General features: G+C 42.9%; 2 protein-coding genes across 5 annotated transcripts; one reads left to right on the top strand and one right to left on the bottom strand.

Annotated features, from left to right (window-relative positions):
- The first annotated feature begins 6 nt into the window (after positions 1-6).
- On the top strand, positions 7-16,719 carry ankle2 (ankyrin repeat and LEM domain containing 2). 3 transcript variants are annotated; one of them, XM_080308777.1, is made up of 13 exons: positions 7-135; positions 2,007-2,510; positions 4,446-4,637; positions 5,028-5,212; positions 5,780-5,968; positions 6,072-6,194; positions 6,559-6,622; positions 7,227-7,406; positions 7,506-7,608; positions 10,256-10,446; positions 10,691-11,549; positions 11,857-11,988; positions 15,764-16,719. In XM_080308777.1, the coding sequence occupies exons 2-13, from the start codon at positions 2,018-2,020 to the stop codon at positions 15,966-15,968; spliced, it is 2,916 nt and encodes a 971-aa protein (XP_080164903.1). In that variant the 5' UTR covers positions 7-135; positions 2,007-2,017; the 3' UTR covers positions 15,969-16,719. The 3 variants fall into 3 exon arrangements, with proteins under 3 accessions (XP_080164903.1, XP_080164901.1, XP_080164902.1); XM_080308775.1 differs by having other exon boundaries at positions 27-144; XM_080308776.1 differs by lacking the exon at positions 7-135 and adding an exon at positions 1,082-1,213.
- A 970-nt stretch (positions 16,720-17,689) lies between these two features.
- Positions 17,690-21,904, bottom strand: pgam5 (PGAM family member 5, serine/threonine protein phosphatase, mitochondrial). Of its 2 annotated transcripts, none has more exons than XM_026187958.2 (6): positions 21,389-21,904; positions 20,806-20,978; positions 20,500-20,625; positions 20,300-20,388; positions 19,184-19,314; positions 17,690-18,148 (listed from the first exon to the last, which is right to left on the bottom strand). In XM_026187958.2, exons 1-6 carry the CDS (start codon positions 21,616-21,618, stop codon positions 17,998-18,000), a joined length of 900 nt encoding a protein of 299 aa, XP_026043743.1. In that variant the 5' UTR covers positions 21,619-21,904; the 3' UTR covers positions 17,690-17,997. The 2 variants fall into 2 exon arrangements, with proteins under 2 accessions (XP_026043743.1, XP_026043742.1); XM_026187957.2 differs by having other exon boundaries at positions 19,184-19,317; positions 21,389-21,900.
- Between the last annotated feature and the right edge of the window lie 437 nt (positions 21,905-22,341).

The raw sequence follows: 22,341 nt of genomic DNA, 5'->3' as shown, positions 1-22,341 counted from the left end.
CTTTGAATTTTTTCTTTTCAATCGTTATTTTTGCTCAGGCAGTATTTTAGACGGAAGCGGGTCCTCGCTCTGTGCATTTTGAAACCGTCGCGGTGAGAAGACACCTAGCAAAATAGCCGGGGAGAGGAGGAGGAGGTGGGAATGGTACAATTAAAATTATATATTAATATATCATTGATGTACAGTTGACTGGGGTACATGTTTACGGTTATATGCAATGTAAAACCAGAAAAAAATGTGCGTTTAACGTTCGTATCAGTTTTTATTATCACTAACCGGTAGCTCGAGTGGTTAGCTTCTTGGCTTGCCAGCTGGCTAATGACTGCTAGCATGGCTGACAATCTCAGCTTCCTGAAATGAATCGCATACCTAATGTCACTCTAATCTAATTTTCATATTTAACGATCATTCGTGCAGTTGATCGTTTCAGTTATTTGAATACCTTCGCCATGCCCTGCGTTTGTTTTACCCGATAAGTGATCAGTTTGGCCTGCGTACATGGCTTTGTGCTAACACAAAATATTTACCATTTTCTTTATACCAGTTTTACATTTCAGATTCTTCATTGTTTTTGTATTTTTCTTATTCACTGTAAAATAGTATGTCTGTTATTAACTACAAAAATCGGCGCTAGGTTATCGTTTCCTTGAATTAGTCACGTCTACTAAGGCACAGCATGATGCTATATTAAAGGCTAGCAGAAAGTACGTAAATATGAGGACGGTGTATTTTTAACTGTAGACCAGCAGCCATGTCCCGATAAAGGCTCTTGTCACCAACATGCACAAAATATTTGACATGTTACGTTGAGTATTATTATTAACAAATGTAGAAACATACGGTATTTAAAACAATAAACTAGTGATGTAGAGAGAGTTCAGCAGTGATGTTATTTAAACCCATGTCACATCCAGTGTAAGGTGTCATCTAAATGATCTTTAACCACAACAGTAGCATATTTTAAGAGAAAGAAATGTTTAAAAAATCGATTTGTGATTGGCTGCTGTCACTTTCAAGTGAGCTAGTTGTAAATTTTCCTATAGTCCTAAACGCATCGTGCGCCCTCCCTTAAATTTGAACATGCGCAGAACGTGTTGTAAACAATGAGACTCTTCCAGACCGTCTCCAGCTTTGTGTCTGTCCAACAGTTGATCTGTGCAAAACTAAACGGTTTCCCATAGCTCTCCGTACATTCAATAAAAAATGTTCCTTGGTAAGTAAAGAGACACATTTGTGACTAAAATTTTTTTTTATCAGCATCATCACTGCGAACACGTATCACATTTATTACGTTACAGCCTGAAAACCCACCTCGAATGACATACTTGGGCGTGACAGCGTGCGAATGAACATACTAATATTGTTATTATGCACTTACTTTAATGCAGATTTATATTGGTCAGTATTCCAGCCCCATCTACATTCCTTCCGAGCAGCGTCTCTTGTGCTAGCTTTGTCAGGCAAACTCCCGGCTTTTAAAGCTGACTTGCTGGTTAGCAGGCTAGCTAGTAGATGCTAGTCCAACACTGGTCTCGGTGGTTCTGTTGAGGCATAATATGCTACGTTAAAATAAGCATTTAGACCATCAGTACCACCGGGTGTTTTTCTGTCATATTAATTAAAAAATTCATTGAGGCTGTTGAAGACACATACTCATGCTTATTAAATGTAAATGATTATCTTTTTGCTACTGAAAGGGGGGGGGGGTGTCAGTGATGGTAGTATCGGTGTGTTACATTTTAAAACTTTGGACTGACTGTTGGAGTATATTAAATTATACATGGCATTTAGCTATTGTGCACGCAGTAATTAGAGACTGTTTAATTGCACACGTGTGGAATGCAGTGGAAAATGTTGACATACTAGTCTAAGCTTGATTTAGACATCCATCAACTTTTAGTTTAAGTACTACTTATTTTTATGAGTAATGATAAAACTATAGTGTATAGGAAGTTGTTTATCAATAGCTGCTGTTTGTAAATGCTGAAGTTTGTGCTGTGTTACAGGGAGCTGAAGCATGGAGGCGGCTCTGAGCAGGTTGAGGGGGCTAAGTGCCGATGAACTGTCCGAGGAGTTTGCCCGGGCAAACGTCAAGTGTGGACCCATTACACCCACCACCCGTGCCACCTATGAGAGGAAATTAGCCCGTATCCTGGCTGGACCAGAGAGCAGTACCACTGAAACAGACAGCAGCTCTTCAGCTGGTGCCTTGAACATTGTGGTGGATCATGCCAAATCTCTGTCATGTGCCACCTCGGCTGTTGTGCCCACAACCTCTGGAGCAAGCAGCAGCTCCTCAAAGGCTGCCAATGAAGAGTTGGACTTTGGCTACGGTGTGGGTCTCAACCCTCCAGAGGAAGAAGAAATATCAGAAAATACAAACTCAAACAGCTCTGCTGAGGGCAGTAACTTGCAGTCCAAAGTGGAAACTCCTTCAAAGCCAGCACAAGTGTCCCCAACCCTTTATTATGGAGTGTGTCCACTTTGGGAGGATGTCTTGGCAAGAAATGGTAAGAGAAACTCAGCTTCTTACTTTTTTAGAGTCCATTAGATATCATGTTTAATTTTGGTATGAAGAATTACTTGCCAAGTGTTGTTGACTTTGGAAATTGTAGAAACAATACTTTGAAACAATTTAGCATTACTTCACGCAGTTTAAAAACATGGTACAACACGCTGTTTTTGCCCCACCTGTTTGCGTTTCAAGTAGTGTAGAGGAACTGAGCCCTGCCACCAGTAAGACGATGGCAGGAATGAAGCAAATGAGTCCATTTTATAAACCCCAAAAAATCGGAACTATAGCGACAGCTTCTATCCTAGTACAAGTTATTTTGGAGCAGCTTTGCTCTCTTTTCACCATCCTTCACCTGTCTTTACTGTTATTGACACTAGCTGTGGAGATGCTCCCAGCTGCTGGATGACTAGTTAGCATTATTTTGCATGCATTTGTTAGTTTAATTTTAGAAATGTAGTTATTACTGTTTATGTTTCCTAGACTGTGTGACATGATATTTGTCCTTTTAAGACGGTGAACTTTGGAGTAACAATTGTTGGAATTATTGTCTTGTAATAACTTATATTAGTCATATGACTAGCATATTATCACAATGGCTTTAATTCAGTGGCTCTAACAACAGAATTGCAGTAACTGTTTAGGATTACAGGCAGCTGTCACTATGAGATCCAAACAGATACTGATGCAAGTGAAGGAGGCTATCATTTGGCTGAAAACTAAAATAAACCTATCCTATCAGACTGATTGCAAAAATGTAAGAAATGGCCAAATAAACAATTGTGTTTGTTCTTGAAAATAAATAGATGCACTGTCCAGTTTAGCAACTCCAAATGACTTGAAAAATCACAGAAGACAACTAAAGCAAATGTTAAGAAAGACTGGAAAAAAAGGGGGGTTAGGAAATTTCACACCAAGTCAACAAATTCAAAAATCTCAAGTAGGTAAGTGCATAACTGTCAGGGTCTACAATCGAGAGATGTCTTCATGAATTGAAATACAGAGTGTTTATAACGAGACACAAACCATGCTCAGTTACTCAGTTCCACTCAGGATGAAGAAACCTAAAACAGACCACAAACTCCTAAAAGATTCTTCGGACACAAACAAAAATAAAATGTACTAGAATGATGGGAAGAGGAAAATATGAAGAAGGAAAGAGAACATTTATGATCTGAAAGATCTCATCTGTTGAATATGGTGCAGTAAATATTATGGCATGGGCATCATGTGACTGCTCATAGTGTACAGGGTTATAATCTCCAAAACTGATTTAACCACCCAAAGCCCCGTTTCTCAAGGCAAAGAAAAGGGATATTCTACAGTGTTTGTCAAATAGCCTTTTAAGTTGTTGAAAATGAGGAGCTAAGTATAAAAATGCATGTAATTCCAACAGTTAATGTAATAATGTTGTTAAACCGCTTGAATTAAAGCTAAAAGTCTGTGCTTCACTAAATAAAAACAATTTATATTGGATTGAAGCATTTAAATTTGCAGTGTTGTTACAAAAAGTACTTCAAAGGCAAAGAACAGAAGAAATGTCTCAGAAATATGGTTTATCCAATAATAATCAGATAATTAAGATATTTTTTTATTTATATATTTATTTATATATATATATTTGTTTAGTGGACAAACATTTTCTTTTCTTGGCAGTGAGCAGTCAGGCAGTAGGACAGCCTGACCTCTCTGGGGCAATGATCTAAATTCACTTTGAGCTTCCATAAAAATCAGTGCTGTTAATGTTAATCAGTCAAGGCAGGCTTTTTTTGCAGTTGCAGAAGCAGTGGCACTTACGTGGCTGACAAGACAGACAGGGCAAAAAATGTGGAAAAAAACCCAGCCACCGGTTAGGCCACTGTAAAACACAACAATTAAGGAAAAACGGAGTACCAAATAAAAGAATTAAAATGGTTTTTGTGTTTTTCTGCAGAGGGAGCACATGTGTACTCAGATAAGAAAGATGCCCTTCAAGCTGTAAAGACGATGAAGGGAGCCCGTTTTAAAGCCTTTTCCAACCGTGAGGATGCTGAGAAGTTTGCTAAGGGGATCTGTGATTACTTTCCCTCTCCCAGCAAGTCGGTCTGTGTATCTCCTGTCAAACCAGGCCTGCCCATTAGTAAAGGTAAGTACATGAAATGATTTAGGCTTCGCTTCTAAAAGAGCTTCACAGTATTTTTTTTGTGTATTTTTATTCAATTGAATTAGTTTTTATTTTCTCATCTTGTGTTAGTTTATTGCCTGATAAAGCAGTGCACCGTTATCAGTCAAAATTGTTATCGCTTTTAAGTGAAGTGTCATCTGTGAGCTGATCGCTGTATTTATTACAGTGTGAATATAGAGGTGCAGCATAGTTCAAAGATTTCACAGTTTGCTGATGTATCTGACATGTTAAAAGGCACAAGCGGATAAAAAGACTACAGATCGAGCTAGAATCCGAGCCATTGTGCAAGGCACTCCTGAAAAATTCTTCACTGCAGTGACCAGCTTCGTCTCTTTCTCCCTTCCACCCCAGACAACGTGGAGGTCGATACCATCAACCGGGAGCGTGCCAACAGTTTTAAGAGCCCGCGCTCCCAGGACCTGACGGCCAAACTAAGGAAAGCTGTGGAGAAGGGCGATGAGACGGCCTTCAGCGAACTGGTCTGGGGCAATCCACGCTATCTCATTGGCTCAGGAGATAATCCCACTATTGTTCAGGTGGGAACATGTAGTGAATACTTTTGGTATATTCGGACTGTTTATAACGCTGACTGAAAGTTGCATGGTATTTAGCATCTTAAGATAGCACAGAGATGCCGCCACAATCTCTGGAAAGTCTTTGCTATTAATAGAGTAGCATGGCCTGACTTGCCATTTGTTGATACATAAATATTTTGACTCTATCAGCGCCAGCCTTTCAGTTACTGTGTGTGTGTGTGTGTGTCAAGCTTGTAGCTCCTGAGACAAAAACAAAAGTGAATTTACCTGCTGGATGTGCTGAAATGGAATTTTTGCATCAAAGTAATTCATGTGTTTGTTTTACATTTAAAAGTACTTTAAAAATTGGGATTTAAAGTGTTCATAGTTGATGCTAGTATATTATAAATAACTGTTTGTTTATTAAGCTGCAGGTATTCAAATAAAATCAGTGGCATGTTGTTAATCCCTGATTAATCCCAAAGTCAGATTCTGATTTTTAGAAAAAAACGTGCAGTTTCTGTTAACTGGAGATTAAAAAGGATTCCTGACCCATTCAGTCGTTCCTCTGTGGTTTGTTATGTTCAGGAGGGCTGCCGGTACAATGTAATGCACGTGGCAGCCAAGGAAAACCAGGCAGGGATTGCTCAGCTGCTGCTGGACACCTTGGAAAACCCAGAGTTTATGCGCCTCATGTACCCAGATGACCAGGAAGTCATGCTGCAGAAACGAATCCGCTACATTGTAGACCTTTACCTCAACACTCCAGATAAAGCTGTAAGTTCTTTCACACTCCCAATTGAACCTGAATAGATTCATTTTAAATAATAATATGAACAGAGCCCAGTAACTTTATTATTTTGTTTTTCCCCCACTGTAGGGCTTTGAAACACCGCTCCACTTTGCCTGTAAGTTTGGGTGTCCAGATGTGGTCAATGTCCTGTGCTCGCATCCTGACATTGATAAGAACCGTGAGAATAAGGATGGCCAGACGCCTAGGGATGTAAGTGCTTACATTTCGAACCATTATTTAAACGAGCAGCACACACAGATGCACACACATGGAGCATGGATTAAACCACAGGAGTGACCGTGAATGTGTACGCATTTATATGAGTGCTGTCTAGCAAATACAGTCTCTCTCAGTGCAATCCTCGCAGTAGTTGTTCAGGGAGGCGCAGTTATGCCCACACAGGTTTTTAAGCTGTGACCTCTAAGCTTGCTTTTTGAATTCCTTTGGCAGCAATCACTCACTGAACATTGTAAGCTAAACTTAGATGAGCAAATTCTTTCCTCACTTGATCCAGCAACAGCTGTACATAAATGTCTGTTCACGCATCATTATTTTGTTTCCCTCTTTCCCACAGCTTATATGCAGCAGAAAGAATAAAAGTCCAGAAGTGAAACAGAAGATAAGTGACTACCTGGAGGGTAAGGGATTAGCACATTTCTTACAAATTAAGTTTGTTCTCCTTGGGCTGGTTCAACACACAGCATGTGACATCTTAGTTTTTTGTTTTTTTTAAATCTGTCCTTTTAATATTTGTAAAATTGGAGCTGTTAAGTGTCGGTCATAATAGTCTTGTGAGCTTGAAAAAAGAGCCCTGGATGTCTTTAGGTTTGAGAGGTGAAACGTATTTACAAAACTAAAGAAATCCAGTTACTTTTTTCAAGCTCTCGAGACTGCATGTGTTAGTGTTACTGAGCGGGTATACTCATGAATAAACTGCAACAAGTTTGTTTTGCAAATCATGACAAGTTTTTGTTCAGTCCGGTGAGAGTTGAAGGCATCTGGTGTGCAGCGTCAGAGCATTTGGCACGGCGTTCTGCATACTGTATTTCTTTATACCATTTGGTATGCGCACACTGCCAACGCCATATGCAGCAGCCACATGACAACACATAAACTTAGATTTTGTTTTGACGTACTCTGCCAGCTTAAGGTTCGACTCCCACCGCTTCCACCTTTGACGATATGTAAATGTTGTCATGAGTTATGTTGTCATGCTGACTTTGAGTCTCTGTTGTTTCACAGACCGTTGCTATATCCCTTTGCTGAGAGCAACTGACAATACCTCCCAGCCCATCATTGGTGCTCCATGGTCACCTGAGTCCTCAGAAAGTCTCTCGCTAATCCAGCGACACACAAGAAGCCCCAAGGATCCCATGATGGCTGTCACTGCCTTTGCTGGCCCCCTAAACCCCTCTAAAGCAAGTTTAAAAACAACAACAACAAAAAAACCTGCTTATCAGTGTTTATGAAGGCCGTAATAATTTTTTTTTTAAAACACATATTGTCTTCCACTGTAGGCAGATGATTTTCGCCGGTTCTGGAAGACGCCACCCAGAGACCGGGCAGAACTTTACCACCACATACTTAAGTCTGATCCTGACAGAGGGGCGGAGAGAGTAGGCAGGTACGTCCAAAACCTAAGTCTTATTTTATTTTCAGTAACTTTCTCAGGAATATCTGTGTCCGCTGTGATGCACCGATATCATCTGTTAAATGCCATCTCTGCACTTTTCACATAGTCATACATATTGGAAGCTTTCACTTCATTATGGATGATTAGCTAAACCACAGTAGGATACAGTTTTTAATCCATCCCATCCATCCATCCATCTTCATCCGCTTTATCCGAGGCCGGGTCGCGGGGGCAGCAGCCTAAGCAAAGAGGCCCAGACCTCCCTCTCCCCAGCCACCTCCTCCAGCTTATCCGGGGGAATACCAAGGCGTTCCCAGGCCAGCCGAGAGATATAATCTCTCCAGCGTGTCCTGGGTCTGCCCCGGGGCCTCCCATGCCTGGAACACCTCACCCAGGAGGCGCCCAAGGGGCATCCTTATCAGATGCCCGAACCACCTCAGCTGGCTCCTTTCGATGTGGAGCAGCAGCTGCTCTACTCTGAGCCCCTCCCGGATGGCCGAACTTCTCACCCTATCTCTAAGGGAGAGGCCAGCCACCCTTCGGAGGAAGCTCATTTCTGCCGCTTGTATCCGCGATCTCGTTCTTTCGGTCACTACCCACAGCTCGTGGCCATAGGTGAGGGTAGGGACGTAGATCGACCGGTAAATTGAGAGCTTCGCTTTTACACTCAGCTCCCTCTTCACCACGACGGACCGGTGCAGCGTCCGCATTACTGCAGCTGCAGCCCCAATCCGTCTGTCGATCTCCGGCTCCCTTCTCCCATCACTCGCGAACAAGACCCCGAGATACTTGAACTCCTCCACTTGGGGCAGGAACTCATCCCCGACCCGGAGTGGGCACTCCACCCTTTTCCGGCTGAGAACCATGGCCTCAGATTTGGAGGTGCTGATCCTCATTCCCGCTGCTTCACACTCGGCTGCGAACCGCTCCAGTGCGAGCTGGAGGCCCTCACCCGATGAAGCCAACAGAACCACATCATCTGCAAAAATCAGAGATGAGATTCTGAGGCCACCAAAGCGAAAGCCCTCCGCCACTTGGCTGCACCTAGAAATCCTGTCCATAAAAATTATGAACAGAACCGGAGACAAAGGGCAGCCCTGGCGGAGCCCATCACCCACCGGGAACGAGTCCGACTTATCGCCGGCAATGCGAACCAAGCTCTTGCAACGGTTGTATAGGGATCGAATGGCCCGTAGCAATGGGCCAGACACCCCATACTCCCGCAACACCTCCCACAGGACACCCCGAGGGACACGGTCGAATGCCTTCTCCAAGTCCACAAAACACATGTAGACTTGTTGGGCAAACTGCCATGCACCCTCAAGTATCCTGGAGAGGATAAAGAGCTGGTCCAGTGTTCCGCGACCAGGACGAAAACCGCATTGTTCCTCCTGTATCCGAGGTTCGACTAACGGACGAACTCTCCTTTCCAGCACCCTGGCATAGACTTTCCCAGGGAGGCTGAGGAGTGTGATCCCCCTGTAGTTGGAACACACCCTCCGGTCCCCCTTCTTAAAGATGGGGACCACCACCCCGGTCTGCCAGTCCACAGGTACTGCCCCTGATCTCCACGCAACATTGTAGAGGCGTGTCAACCAGGACAGCCCTACAACGTCCAGAGCCTTCAGGAACTCGGGGCGGACCTCATCAACACCAGGGGCTCTGCCACCAAGGAGTTGTTTAACTGCACAGGCTAACCAAGCCCAATAGGCCTCCTTCTTCAGCCTGGTGGCTCCCTTCACCTCTGGTGTCCACCAAAAACTGTCAACCAAATGGTGGACAGTTTTTAATGTTTTGTTTAATGTTTAAAATGTTTTGTATTCCATATACCACTGAGAATAGAACAGCCCATTATGTAACTATGTGAAGGTCGACTTATGCATTAACCTTCCCCGTCAATAATTGGAATAATCAGCTCTTCAAATTACCAAAATAATATTTAGCAGTTTATTACTATTATTCTGCTATAATGGTGGATACTCATAATAATCATGGCTAAAGTTTTAGTTAATGAGGTCTGGGTTTGTTTGGGGTTTTCCCCCTGACTCTTGGCTCTCTAAAATATTGGAGAGGATATCCTTATTATGATAATTTCAGGTTTCTTCCTGTTAAAAGGGAGTTTTTCCCCTTCCCACTGTTGCCATGTGCTTGCTCATAGCTCATCTGATTGATGGGGTTTACTTACTATTATTGGAAGGTATTTATGTTACAATATAAAGCGCCTTGAGGTAACTGTTATTGTGATTTGGTGTGATATAAATAAAACTGAATTGAATAGATCTGGCTGTGAGCAACAAAGTCCACCTCCTGTTCAAATGAATTTGTAAAGGAAAATCATAACAAAGCCGGCTTAAAGGTAAGGAGAAGCTCATTTTAGAGAGCGGATGACCTGAGTGACTGAATCAAAGTCCAGTTTAAGATAATTGAGGACTAGTTTTGTGTTTTTTGGAAACATGCACAGCTTCTTTTTTCAAAGTCCAACAGTAGAAATATAAATCGAAATTAATGTAATGGGTTAATTTTGATTATGCATCCTTTTAACCCACGCAGATCAGCTTCAACATTAGCCACAATCATGGGGAACCAATAAATAAACAAATATCTTTGTTATTTAAATGAATCTACGTCTTGCCTACAGAGACCTAGCTCATGAGATGGGACACCCCTGGGCGGAATATTGGGACTTCCTGGATAGTTTTGTGGATCTGTCATCTGGTGAGGGGCTCCGCAAGCTGGACGATTACCTGAGCAAGAAGGATTTCAGTTCACGGACTCATGAGGGGGCCGGCGAGAATGAAACCAGCAACAGGTTTAAAACCCCCTCTCCAGGTACAAAGTGCTTTGTATTTGAGAAGTATGGGTTGCTGAGATGGACTGTGCACATTTCTGATCACATCCTGATTTAATGTGTTAATTTTTAGTGATGTAGCGTAATCAGTGTGTTTCTCAAGTATAGCCTCTTGTTATATTAAATGGTCTTTGCAAAGTTTCATACCTCGTTTTTTTGCCCTAAAGCAAAGTGCACCACTCTTTAGTTTACCGTTTTTTGTTACTCATTCTTCGCTGATTGCAGGGAAGCCCAAAAAGTTCTGCAACTCTATTTCTGTTGGTGCCTTCCTGGACGAGGGTGACGATATCAGCCTTGAGGAGATGAAGAACCGGCAGAACGCAGCACTCACCAGCATCACCTCCTGTGCTGCATCCAAGGACGTCCTGAAAGGAGCTGTGGGTGGCCGCGAGTTCCACATCGCGCTCCGCCACCACGGGGCCGACCTGATCGAGACTGCTGCCGAGCAGGACCTGCTGTGCTGCTGCAAAGACGGCCTCCTGTCGCCTGGTGTAGTCTGTAAAAACGGGGTGTGCTCCTCCTCCAGAGATAGGACTCACAATGGAGACAAGGTGTCCCCACGCACCTCCCCATCCTCTTCCTGCATGCTGTCGCCTATTTCCAATCTCATGGTGGAGTTTGAGCGCATGTCTCTGCAGGAGCCACCAGACAGTCCCACCAGCTGCAGAGAGAGAAGGAGCAGTGGTGGGAACCGTCATAGGGAGGCTCGGGACTATAACTCCTCCTCAGCCACAGACCTGAGCTCTGGGCTGAACCTCCTGTCTCTCAGTCACAGCGGTCAAGATGGTGAGACTGTGGATGGGCCAGGCTGGAGAACAGAGGGAGCAGGTAAAGAAGAGAGGCACAGCAGCGGCAGCTCAGAGGAGTACTTTGAAGCAGAGGAGAGTCTGGAGATGCTGGGTAGGACTAGGGGGTCAGTGTCAGGGTTGCGCAATTTCTGCGCTAGGTCCAAGTCATGGGACCACGGGGGCAGGGACTTAAGCAGCTCAGGATCCTCTGGGTCCTCTTATAAGTCCTTAGAGAACTCCCATGAGTTCTTACCCAGGACCCCACCACATGTCAGAAGAGGACTTTTTATTGATGGGTGAGTCGCACTTGCTTTCACTGCAGAGGATTCAGTTTATAGCAGACAAATAGAAAATGTTCCTGAGAATCTTTAAGTTTGGTATTGTAAATAAAATTAAATATGAGACTATGTGGAAAAGAAACTGAACTACATGAAGCATTTGTGAATATTTCTGTGATAATCCAGAGAAGTACTGTGTAACACACTCTGAGCTAGATGCTGTTAGTGGGATGTGACAGGCAGACGGTACAATTAGGAGCAGTCTGATGATCCCCAACTGAGCTGAAGTGATAAGTAGCTGATTAATCGTCTGTCTTTTTTACAGTGATTCTCCAACCAAACTGGACAGAGCGGTCCTGTCAGCAATAGAGGGCACAGACATCGATCCTCAGAAGTATCCGAGTATTCATAAGTGGAAGAGCACAGTGAAGTCATACTCTGCCTCAGATATGCAGAGGTTAGTAAGCTTGGCTGGCATATCAATGCAGGGTTTCCACCAGTGTTTTACAGGCTGTGTGTGTGTTTGATGGCAGTTGTAGGCAGACTTAAAAAGAATAATGAACCAGGTGAATGTCAACAGCTAACATAATTATATCTGTTCTGCTGCTATCTGTCAACTTATGTCCATTAATCATGGATTACAGTAGGCTAGGTCCTGCTTGGCTAATCTACATAAACTGTGAATTGGTGCTTTCTTGCTTGTGTTGGCTGGGAAGTATGCCCTTTTGTTTTTTCCCCCTCTTTTTCTCCACAGTGTGCAGAGATGCAGCTAGGCTAGCACAGCTCCATTGTTTTCCTCTGTCGTACAGTTAGCATTATAGCTAGTTAAATTTCCTGCAAACCCTGTTCATAGTTATTTGTATGCTTATTTCACGTGTGGGTGTGATCCTGCTGGCTTCAAAGGTTTCAGTACCAGGTGATGATGATGATGATGATGATGATAATACTTTTTCATGTCTTTAATCAGCACTAAAGGTCAGTTTAGTGCAGTAGTTGCTGAAATGGGAACTGAGAACCAGTTCTGTGTAATATGTGTAATGCACATTTTTTTTGAGTAACAACCCCAACACTGATCACAACAAAGAGGGGAGACGCCTCCAACATGCACAAACATTTGACCACACAGAATGCGGTTAATTTGCACAAATGTTATGTCTTTGATATGCAGCTTAGCAAATGTGGTGACTCTCAAAATGTAGCCAAGGAGAATCGATAGAGAATTGATGAGAAATCAAATCAATAAGAGATACTGATAATAGAATCGAAATTGCTAAATTCTTATCAGTTCCCGTCCCTTGCATTTGCTTTTATTATCTTGCTTTTCATTACTGTTTAAGCTTAAAAACTGGCTCTGCACACAGCTTAGAAGCTGTTATTTTTATTTTACATTTTACATCATGACAGAGGGCATCCACAGAAACATTGGTGGAAAAAAGAGAAATCAGTACTGAAATCTACAAGACTGACATTTAAACTACTGTACATTCAGATCTTACAGATTCTGGCATGTAAATGAACTGGTGTTTTCTACAGGGAGTGCAGAATTATTAGGCAAGTTGTGTTTTTGAGGAATAATGTTATTATTGAACAACAACCATGTTCTCAATGAACCCAAAAAACTCATTAATATCAAAGCTGAATGTTTTTGGAAGTAGTTTTTAGTTTGTTTTTAGTTTGAGCTATTTTAGGGGGATATCTGTGTGTGCAGGTGACTATTACTGTGCATAATTATTAGGCAGCTTAACAAAAAACAAATATATACCCATTTCAATTATTTATTTTTACCAGTGAAACCAATATAACATCTCCACATTCACAAATATACATTTCTGACATTCAAAAACAAAACAAAAACAAATCAGCGACCAATATAGCCACCTTTCTTTGCAAAGACACTCAAAAGCCTGCCATCCATGGATTCTGTCAGTGTTTTGATCTGTTCACCATCAACATTGCGTGCAGCAGCAACCACAGCCTCCCAGACACTGTTCAGAGAGGTGTACTGTTTTCCCTCCTTGTAAATCTCACATTTGATGATGGACCACAGGTTCTCAATGGGGTTCAGATCAGGTGAACAAGGAGGCCATGTCATTAGTTTTTCTTCTTTTATACCCTTTCTTGCAGCCACGCTGTGGAGTACTTGGACGCGTGTGATGGAGCATTGTCCTGCATGAAAATCATGTTTTTCTTGAAGGATGCAGACTTCTTCCTGTACCACTGCTTGAAGAAGGTGTCTTCCAGAAACTGGCAGTAGGACTGGGAGTTGAGCTTGACTCCATCCTCAACCCGAAAAGGCCCCACAAGCTCATCTTTGATGATACCAGCCCAAACCAGTACTCCACCTCCACCTTGCTGGCGTCTGAGTGGGACTGGAGCTCTCTGCCCTTTACCAATCCAGCCACGGGCCCATCCATCTGGCCCATCAAGACTCACTCTCATTTCATCAGTCCATAAAACCTTAGAAAAACCAGTCTTGAGATATTTCTTGGCCCAGTCTTGACGTTTCAGCTTGTGTCTTGTTCAGTGGTGGTCGTCTTTCAGCCTTTCTTACCTTGGCCATGTCTCTGAGTATTGCACACCTTGTGCTTTTGGGCACTCCAGTGATGTTGCAGCTCTGAAATATGGCCAAACTGGTGGCAAGTGGCATCTTGGCAGCTGCACGCTTGACTTTTCTCAGTTCATGGGCAGTTATTTTGCGCCTTGGTTTTTCCACACGCTTCTTGCGACCCTGTTGACTATTTTGAATGAAACGCTTGATTGTTCGATGATCACGCTTCAGAAGCTTTGCAATTTTGAGACTGCTGCATCCCTCTGCAAGATATCTCACTATTTTTGACTTTTCTGAGCCTGTCAAGTCCTTCTTTTGACCCATTTTGCCAAAGGAAAGGACGTTGCCTAATAATTATGCACACCTGATATAGGGTGTTGATGTCATTAGACCACACCCCTTCTCATTACAGACTTGCACATCACCTAATATGCTTAATTGGTAGTAGGCTTTCGAGCCTATACAGCTTGGAGTAAGACAACATGCATGAAGAGGATGATGTGGACAAAATACTCATTTGCCTAATAATTCTGCACTCCCTGTATTAATTTGAACACGGCACATTCACAGAGGACTTCCCTCTATACCGAAGTGCTTTCTCACAGTCATATTCTCACTCAAATGGATGTATAACTTGGGGCTCACCATCTTGCACGCTGAGTCGGGGATTGATCAACCCACTCTCCAACCTGAGCCACCCAAAGAATGTGCTCTTTGCCCTTTAAATCATGTGTTAACTCAAAATCAAGAGTCCAAATACACCTCTTTAAATCCAGGGTGCAGAGATAAAGGCAACTATTAAACACGCACCCACGCAGGGTAGTCTCAGGTAGTGGTGTGCGGATTGATACTAAAATATCGATTCCTCTGATACCAGCCATTTATGGTCTAGAATCAATTCTCATATTAAAATATCGATATTTTAGTAATTTGGGGTAAATTTGTAGTTTATCATTAACAGGAACACAGTGGAAAGAAACTATGTAATTCGGATTGTCTACATTGGAAGGAACTACTTCCTCTTCCGCCTTTCATAGTCATGTGCGAAATACAGCTGAATAAATGTGTCCAGCTCCTTGGCGTGCGCACTCACAACAATGGCTGAGCGTAAATGGAGTCATCCATGGACACGTTTTACCTCCACAAACAGCCGAGACGCGGTTTGCGATACATGTGGCAAGACAGTGAGGTGTTGTGGCAACACCACTAACCTCCTCAAACACCTCAGAGTAAATCATATGACAGAATATGACGAGTGTATGTTGAGGCGAACTGAAGAGGAGGACAGGGACAGGTGCTGCTAGGGCGAGACAGACGTCTCTCATTGAGTCCTTTAGTGCTGCAGGCAGGCAAGATGCTCAAATAGCCACAACTTCAGGTTTTTTATTTTTATAAGATAATTCTGCATTATTAAATGATAACAAGTAGTCTGATATCCCATAATCATTATGAAGCTATAATTTGAGATACAGTAAAAGATACAATAAATAAAATAAGTTTTTGTACAAAGTATCGGATCAGTATCCTCGATACCATCCTGGATTTTACTTGGTATGGGATTGGAAAGGAAATGAGTGGTATCGCACATCACTAGTCTCAGGCCAGTCCCCCAAATAATATGCTTTATATTTACCATTAAATTTATTCTAAAACACTGATTATTGTGTTGATCTGTATTGTGTAGCTGGCCTAGCCCTGCAGTGGTAAAACCACGACTCAGGATGCAGCATCAGACTCCCGGCTCTCCTATCAGCGGCCTGATGTCCCCCACCGGCCGCTTCAGCCCCGCTCGGCACGCTGCCTCACCGGACTTCAGCCCCAGCCGGTACAGCCCTGCCAACATTAGCTACATTCAGCGCCTCAAGCACTTGAACGAGCCGTCAGTTTAACTGCACCCACCTCCTGCGCTACAATGCAGCCATACCCTCTCCAAGCCCTGCCTTCTCTCACACACCCGAATCCAGCTGTACAGAGCTGGCTACACCAGAGCTCAGAAACCACAAACCTAACAGAAATATGCACAAAGTGTCTGGAAGATTTGTATTAATGATGTATGGTACGACTCCTACGTAACACAGGAATTCTCATCACAGTTAGGTTGTGATGTCAACTCCAGACTTTAAAAGGTAAAAAACAAAACAAACCTTGCTAATTTATGTACTGTATGGGTGTGGACCATGTTGAATTGACGGTAACGTTATTTGTGGCAAGTGTGAAGCACCTTTATCATAGCCTGACTCAACTTTTATGAATATTGTGAACACAAGCCACACCCCCCAAAGTTAGTTGATCACTAAAACTTTAGTGAGGGATCCTAAAAGGATTGTCACTGAAGATGTTCTTAAAAAAAATTAAAATGTCAATATTTTAAAAATTATTTTTTGTATGTTGGTCAGTAGCACAAAATTTAAATGTTTTTATTAATGGTGTTAAAACAGACTGCCATTTCCTATGTTCTTTTTTCCCCCCTCAGTTCAGGAATTGCCTTAATTTTCTGAAGTGATGGACCAGCTCTCTGTCAGTTTGGACACATTTCCTCTAGCTCATACATGAAATGTATGGAAAATAAAGCAACTGAGATCTTCCATGTTTTTATTTTGTCCTTCAATAAATTCATACAATTTCCATCTTTTCTCGGTAGTTCCTGGACATATCTGGACTTTTTCTTTCTGTCGCTGTTGGCGGCCTTAGAGACTGTGCAATTTTTTTTCTTTATCTTTTTTCTGGAGTATCTTTTATGGGCAAACATCTCCTACAATGTATGAATGACAAAACACACCCATCAGTATAGTATTATTTCAGATTTGGCTAGTGCCTGGTGTTGCGATCACTTTAAAGCTGTGTGAAGTGATTTGTAACCACTAGGGGGCGAGAAAGACTCAAAGTAACTTGATAGGGTTTCTATGTCCTGTTACGACTGTCTTGTTAATGAAACTGCCTTATGATACAGAGAATACAGATTAGTTGAGAGCTGCTTAAAATATGAAGTTGATTAGCAGAACATGCGACCCTCATGATAGAATTTGATTTTAACAAAGTGCTAAGTAGAGCTTTGAGGCCCAAAATTTCAGTAATCCCTCAGGTGGTAAAACTGACTTCAAGTAAACTTGTGTAGATAACGGCAAGTTCTTGCAGTCCTCTAAAAACCTGCTGTATCCAGTCTGTATTGTAGGGATAACATCACTGCTGGGTGAGGGCTTATCAGCTGTGTCTAGGACTAAAAAGCCAATTATCCTGAATATTCAGATGGCCACTCGCATTTAAAGAATGTATTTTTTGTGTGAACTATACCTTTATCCGAGAGCACAAACTACTTCAGTGCGAAGATTGTGTCGTCATCCTCGTGTTCTCAGATGACAACAGATCTAATTCTGGTTTCTGAATGTGGAACTTTGCAAAAATGTACCTTAAAAAAACTTAACATGCTTCTTGTGCTTTTAGCATTCTGTGCTTTATTAAAACTTAACTTTCATGGTGAATTCTTTCTGTATGTCTAGACCTCATTTGCTTTCAATTAATCAATAAAAAACCCTCACTCTTACTTTACTGTTAATGTATCCACTTATTTCATTGGCTGTGTTATCAGTAAAATAAGAAATGTGACAAGTTGTGCATTCATGATTTTATTCACTACAATGGCACCACAACATAATCCTGAAATGTTAAGCTAATAGCATGTTCAACAGCTTTACAAATATTTATTTTTTTGGTTTGAAAAAAATGAGTCACTTGTGTAAAAATTCTTCATTACATTCAGGAGGAGTTGCTATGCAGCTGTTAATCACTTCTGCTGGCATCCTATGGCACTGAAGTAACAACACCACCACAAAGTCTCTGATAACATCAGAGTTCAATTACAAAACAACACCATAATTTATTTGAAGACACTTAAGGAGAAACATTTCATGGGTCAGCCCATCAGGTCCGTGTTAGTTTGTCCGCGGGCATAAATCCTGCATCTCCAAGAGTCCTGAGGGCCACCCTACCGCTGGGGCGGATGGTAAGCCATGTGATGCTGCCATTATTCAAACCCATGCGTAACCAGCCCTCTGGAGGAAACTGAAGAGCCCTGAGGAATAAAGAATATGATAAGTGTTACCAATATCTACTTTTTTCTTTTCTTTTTAAAAAATTGGATCGTGCAATTCCTTAACTAATATCTTGATTTTTTTAAACTACTTTTTGTCAGTTATTCAGAGGATAAACTGAAGCTCAGTCAAACAGATCTAAGGGAATAGGAAAAGTGTTCTTCAGTCAGTGACTTTAGGACTGGGACAGAACATCAATACATCAATATACCACAAGGCCTCCTCTTGTAACGCATCAATACACTGGCGCCAAATCTCTTCCTGCTAACAGATTCCCCCACCTTAACAGAGGTCCACAGTTGTTGCAGTGGAGCTTATCAGATAAGTGAGGGTTAACTAAGCAAATGTTAACCAATTTCCAGTGAAAAAGAAAAGCTCAGGGGTAAAACGTCTTGCAGTGTATTGTGTAATCTCAGTATCATGTCAGCATGGGCAATATCTTATGCAGTGGTGGGGAATAATTATTGGATCCCTTGCTAAATTTGAAAGTCGGGAGACTGGCTAGGCCACTCCCTAATCTTTATAGCCCCTTTTCCATTATACCTACTCGGATCGACTCGCCACAGTTTTCAGGGTTTTCCAGGTGATCCGAGCAGGTACTAAAATGTAACGTCAGACGACATGCCACTGATTGACTGGTCGGTAGCAGGCGCTTCCTTGTTGCTATGCCGGTATGTTTTGGAGCATCGTTACGTTGGAAGACTGATTCACAACCCATCTTCAATATTCTGACTGAGGGAAGAACACTATCATCCAAAATTTTATAGTACAAGGCCCTGACTATTTGCCCCACGATGCAGTGAAATCTTCCTGTACCCTTAACAGAAAACCAGCACTAAAGCATGTTTCCTTATAAATTCATTTGCATGTCATTAAATGAAATAACTTTTTTAATGAGAGCACAATGACACAAGTGAAGCACAAATTAGAAATCCTATGTGAAATGGCTTGAATACATAGATTAGCGAAGCAAAGAGCAACAAGTCTGGCCTCAGCTGAGCAGCGACAGCACAAACCTGCAGACAAAATAACGGATGACATTGGCATGACACACGATGATCTCGTAGCTGTCCTCCTTCTGTTTGGGGTCAGCCCGGTGGATGTAGCGGCGGAAGGCTGCCTCAATGCGAGCTCCATCTTCGTGGTACTGCTGGAGGACAGTAGAAAGGTTGAAAGCCACCTTTGTCACATAAAAGGGTTCTGTATGAACCCCAAAGCAGAGTCAATGCATGTCATTAAATGACATGCATTGTAGGAATACATGAAGAGTTTTATTCCAAAAAGAAGCCCACTATGTGGCAGATGTAACAAACGCTAGATCAGGGGTCTCGAACTCCAGTCCTCGAGGGCCGCTGTCCTGAAGCTTTTCATGTGTCCCTGTTGCAACACCCCTGATTACAATCTGTAGGTCATTAGCAAGACTCTATAGACCTTAACTGCATGCTGTGGTGGTGATTCAGCCATTGGATTCATGTTACAGCAGCTCATGAGTGAATGAACACGGTGCAATAAAAGTAGTTTTAGAAGTATATTTTTCCCAAACACTTACATTAACTTAAATTTACTTGAGTAGGGTTAGGGGTTGCCACTTCAGCATGCAGTCAAGTTCTATGCTCTTGCTAACTTTACTCAGGCGTGTTGCAACAGGAACACATGGAAAAGCTTCAGGACAGCAGCCCTCGAGGACTGGAGTTCGAGACCCCTGCGCTAGATCAATACATGAAACTGCTGCAGTAGCACTCCGGTCTCTAAAGAAATGCAATAGCTTATCTTTACTTTCACATTAAAAATCCATCTTTATAGGATTGTTCCTTTGTCAACAGTTACCAGCTTGTTTAAAGCATGTGAATATATACATAATGACACAAAACCAGACTGAACAGCTTCAAGACTCCTCATTTCCAATATTTTGGAAATTAACTCTTTTCATGATTCATTCCTATGCCAGTGCACTGATGTATTGGTTGACTTTCGCACCCGCAAGCCTCAACAAGCACTTGACAGGACAACTGCACAGACACGTGGGCAACAAAGTTACCTTAGGTATCAGCAAATCCGGGGGGGGGAAAAAAAAGAAAGAATATCAAACCTACAGCCACTCCAGAGATGGAATGGGCTGTAGGTTCTCTCACCACAGCGTCAGGCTTCCAGTGAGTGACAGGTGGAACCGGTTCAATAGGCGCACCTTCTCGCAGCAAGTCACATCTCACCAAGTCCACTCCTGGACCCACAGGGACACAAGACAACTTCAAGTTTAGAACTTTTAAATGTAACTTTTTAAGAATCTACCAAACTTGAGTTTGTGGTTGGCTGTGTTGCCTTTTCTAGTTACCTGGGAGGTATTTACTGATTATATTTGCTGTCTCCGTGGCCCTGGTCATGCTGGAGTGGATTAACACGTCATACTTCAATCCAAGTGCAGCCAACCTTTGGCCAGTCAGCTCGGCCTGTTCACGGCCTGCGGATGGAGAGACACTGATCATTCCAACAATGCTCTGTCAGAAACAAGGAAAATCTGGGGGTTGCGGGGTATGAGCAAAACAAACAGCCCCAGCACTCACCAAGGCTACCTCCCAGCATTACTTTGCATGCAGGCTGCCTATTACGTTTCCTGTGGATAAAAACAAGAACGACTAACCTAAAGGAGTGAGGATCTTCTCCTTGTCACTATTCCCGCTCAAGTTGTACTGGGAGTGTCTGATGAGGAGGATGTTGCGTGTAGCTTTCGGTTTGCTGTTGTTCTGCTCCGAGGTGGGGTCTTCGGTCGCATTCTCCTTCTTCTTCCCGTTGGTCAGAGCAGATGGATCTCTCCTGGTCAAAGTTCAAGCGTAGTGATTTTGAGATTAGAAGTGGCTTACTGTCTCACGTGGTTAAGGTGAGAGCTGGAAAAGTGGGTTAACGTAACTGACTTTAAATCTGCTTGGGAATAACACCCACGCCTGACCGACTTTTAAAGAGTTAAAAAACAACAACACTTTTTTGGCCATCGGCAATGCAAGAGGACTTTAACGGTGTCATAAGTCATTATGCTCATGTCTTTCATTCGGGAAACACCTCGACTGCCAAGTTATGGTGATGCCTGCTTCAGTCCGTTACATAGCAGCTTGGTCCCGTTTGGTATGACGTTCAATATAAAGGTAGAAAAGTGGATGAAATATAACGGTGGCAGCCACGTCAGAACAAACAGCGGGTCACGGCACAACACATGTACGTTAACTTACTTGTCCCAGTTGAAGTCCCAGGCGTGTCCGGTCGGGGTTGGCGTGTGGCTGGCAGGGGTAAACGCCGGCTGGGCAGCTTGAAGGACGGCGAATCTCGACCACCGACTGAACCTCTCTCCGCCCTGCTCTCCAAAAAACCCGCTGGAGTCGGCGGCTGCGGCAGCGAAAACCAAGACTGCGGAGCCTCCAGCGAAGCCGCAAATAAGTTTCAAAGTTTTCCTGAATGACATCCCGCGAGCCGCAGAACAAGGAAACTAATGCTAGCTAATTAGCTGTGCTTAACAGTCGCGCTATTAACAAAGTGCACCCCGCCTCTGCTGTTGTTAAACGGGTCTTTGACTTCTAATTCCAACTTTACAGCAAGGAACAGAAAAAATATCCAATATGTTCTCTAAGCGCAACTACCTGCTGAGCTCCGGCTGTTGGACGGATACTAAAAATACAGTCGATACAAGCGAAAGCAGACTAATCAGTTTCCTCTAAACTTTACGGTGTCCCACATGAGCCAAAACAGTCAGCCTTCGCTCTCCCGCTTGAAATATGGGATTTTGTCGCGTGAGGGCGCGCAGCTCCCTAACTTCGCAGTAAGGTCCACAGCTTGGGCATTTTGTGCTCCGTTGAATGAAGAGGCTCTGTGAACTCCATTCATTCTGCACCATTTCACTATAAAATCATCGTAGGAGCCGCACATAATTTCCTCCCTTACAAGAGCTCGCTCCTGCTTATCGTCAGTGCTGAGGGAAAAATAATAAGGATGCTGAATTTAAGAGTGGAAGCTGAGTCGTTGGACAAATCAGTTCTGACTGCTGGGTGTTGTGTGCGTGCTCGGAGCTAAGCGGAGCAGTATTTAAACATTTAAGAAATAGGCGTGTTACACATGACTGTTGCACATACGGGTGAGAGCCACCTGCACCGTGCAGCTAAGCAGCGTCCTCTCCCTAAACTTTAACACA

This window comes from Astatotilapia calliptera, chromosome 12 (genome assembly GCF_964374335.1).
Source record: "Astatotilapia calliptera chromosome 12, fAstCal68.1, whole genome shotgun sequence".
NCBI lineage: Eukaryota > Metazoa > Chordata > Actinopteri > Cichliformes > Cichlidae > Astatotilapia > Astatotilapia calliptera.
This window is presented reverse-complemented; position numbering and strand designations above follow the sequence as displayed.